The sequence below is a fragment of the Penaeus monodon genome, chromosome 15, assembly GCF_015228065.2.
Source record: "Penaeus monodon isolate SGIC_2016 chromosome 15, NSTDA_Pmon_1, whole genome shotgun sequence".
Classification (NCBI taxonomy): domain Eukaryota; kingdom Metazoa; phylum Arthropoda; class Malacostraca; order Decapoda; family Penaeidae; genus Penaeus; species Penaeus monodon.
In genome coordinates this window covers 32,735,166-32,736,757 of record NC_051400.1, presented here as the reverse complement: position 1 = coordinate 32,736,757, position 1,592 = coordinate 32,735,166, and the positions used below count along the sequence as shown (strand labels likewise).

At 38.4% G+C, this 1,592-nt stretch overlaps 1 protein-coding gene across 1 annotated transcript in view; it reads right to left on the bottom strand.

The window, feature by feature from the left end:
* Nucleotides 1–1,210, bottom strand: part of LOC119581965 (myophilin-like) — a 6,710-nt gene extending 5,500 nt beyond the window's left edge. The window contains 1 exon segment of the mRNA XM_037930148.1: nt 1,054–1,210. Within this exon segment, the coding sequence (XP_037786076.1) occupies nt 1,054–1,101 (48 nt within the window). The 5' untranslated portion in view covers nt 1,102–1,210.
* Nucleotides 1,211–1,592: the final 382 nt, after the last annotated feature.

The following is a 1,592-nucleotide window of genomic DNA, read 5'->3' as shown; positions in this document are numbered from 1 at the left end:
GTTCCTAGTACCAGATGTTTGAAAAAACTCTACCCTTTCACAACTCTGATGATATACATTTTATCGATTCTTATCTAGCGTTTATCTTCTAGTTCATAGGGAATCGACAAAAACATCCTTGCCAACGCCGATATTAAAAATAAATGTACGCCCACAAACCTCAGTCTCGCCTAAACTAATAGACGTGATACAATTTTGCAAATACAATTAACATGAGATTCATTCCAACATCAGTTCATGCACTGGATTTTATTTTCGATTTAAATCTGCCTCGCTCAACTACCACAAAATTAACATCTGTGACCTGCACTTACACCTGAGTCGCGGTCTGCAGCTGCTTTTCGATTACTCAAAATGTAGGACAGTTGTTTAGAGTTTAGTGTACTGGTTCATACTCTAACAATATTCCTGTGCTTTTAAAAACGTTTGAATCGGTAAATAATCACTGAAAAATGATATTTTCTTGAACACCATTTTAAGAATTACTTTGAGATATATATATATATGGAAAATCATTTAACGACTACCTTCGAGCGCTTTAATTTAGAATTACTGTCATGACGTTACAGTGGGCTCTTCATTTTTCATATAATTGTTGCTTCAGATTGTTAACTATTTGCAATCCAAGGCTTAAGAGTAACATGAAAATTGTTTTTTTAAGCTAAGCAGCAGTGACACTCTTCAGAATTATCATGAATCGTTAATGTGAAAAACTACAATCAAAATATGAAGTCCACTGTAACATTTTCAAATTGATCGTTTAACATGTAATTTCCGCCACGTGACAAAATCAACAAGGTGAAAACGATCCCAATTGCAGTATCTCTTAACTCCGTTCAGTATCCAAGTCATGCACTTTGTTTTGGTCTCGTGTCAAGATATCGATCCAACTCTCATGAAAATTACACCCAGAAACCCAGTAGTAATACTACAGCATCGCTTGTGTAGTTCTGAATCAATAACCCTCTAAGTTACTCTTCTCTTAGCAGACGCCCGGAGCCTCGCATCTCACCTTAACACACCTTTAACACCAAACACTCCATATCACCTTACCTTAGCCTGAGCCTCGGCAGCGATTCCGGACTTGGTAGCACGGTTCATTTTGGCGTGGTTTGTTCAAGGGGGAGGATAAGAATGGATGAAAAGCGTGCGTACACCCAGGCGATGTGAAGTGAACTGGTACAGACTATGCGCTGGACGCCCTTTTACACCCGCTCAGCGCGCTCGCTCATTGGTCGTTGGTGACGTCATGTTATATGTGCCTCTGAACGATAATACTTTTTTTTTGTTGGGATATTTTTCTTAGGCGAAGTACGAGAAAACTAGATTTGTTGTGCAACTGTTTAGATGTCACCCTTACAACTACCATATATAGACAAGCGAGTCTTTTCGAGCAGCCAACTCGATTGAAAGGTGCAACTATACAACCTTACCTGTAACCTGTACACTGTTTATGAAGATTAGGGACACTCTACTGTGATTAGGGATATTATTTCTTACACTCAGCGATTCGTTATCTTTTCAAAATTGTTATTGTCCCGGCTTCAGATCCGTGATAACTGAGTTGAGTTACTAAAATGAGATTTCTATTT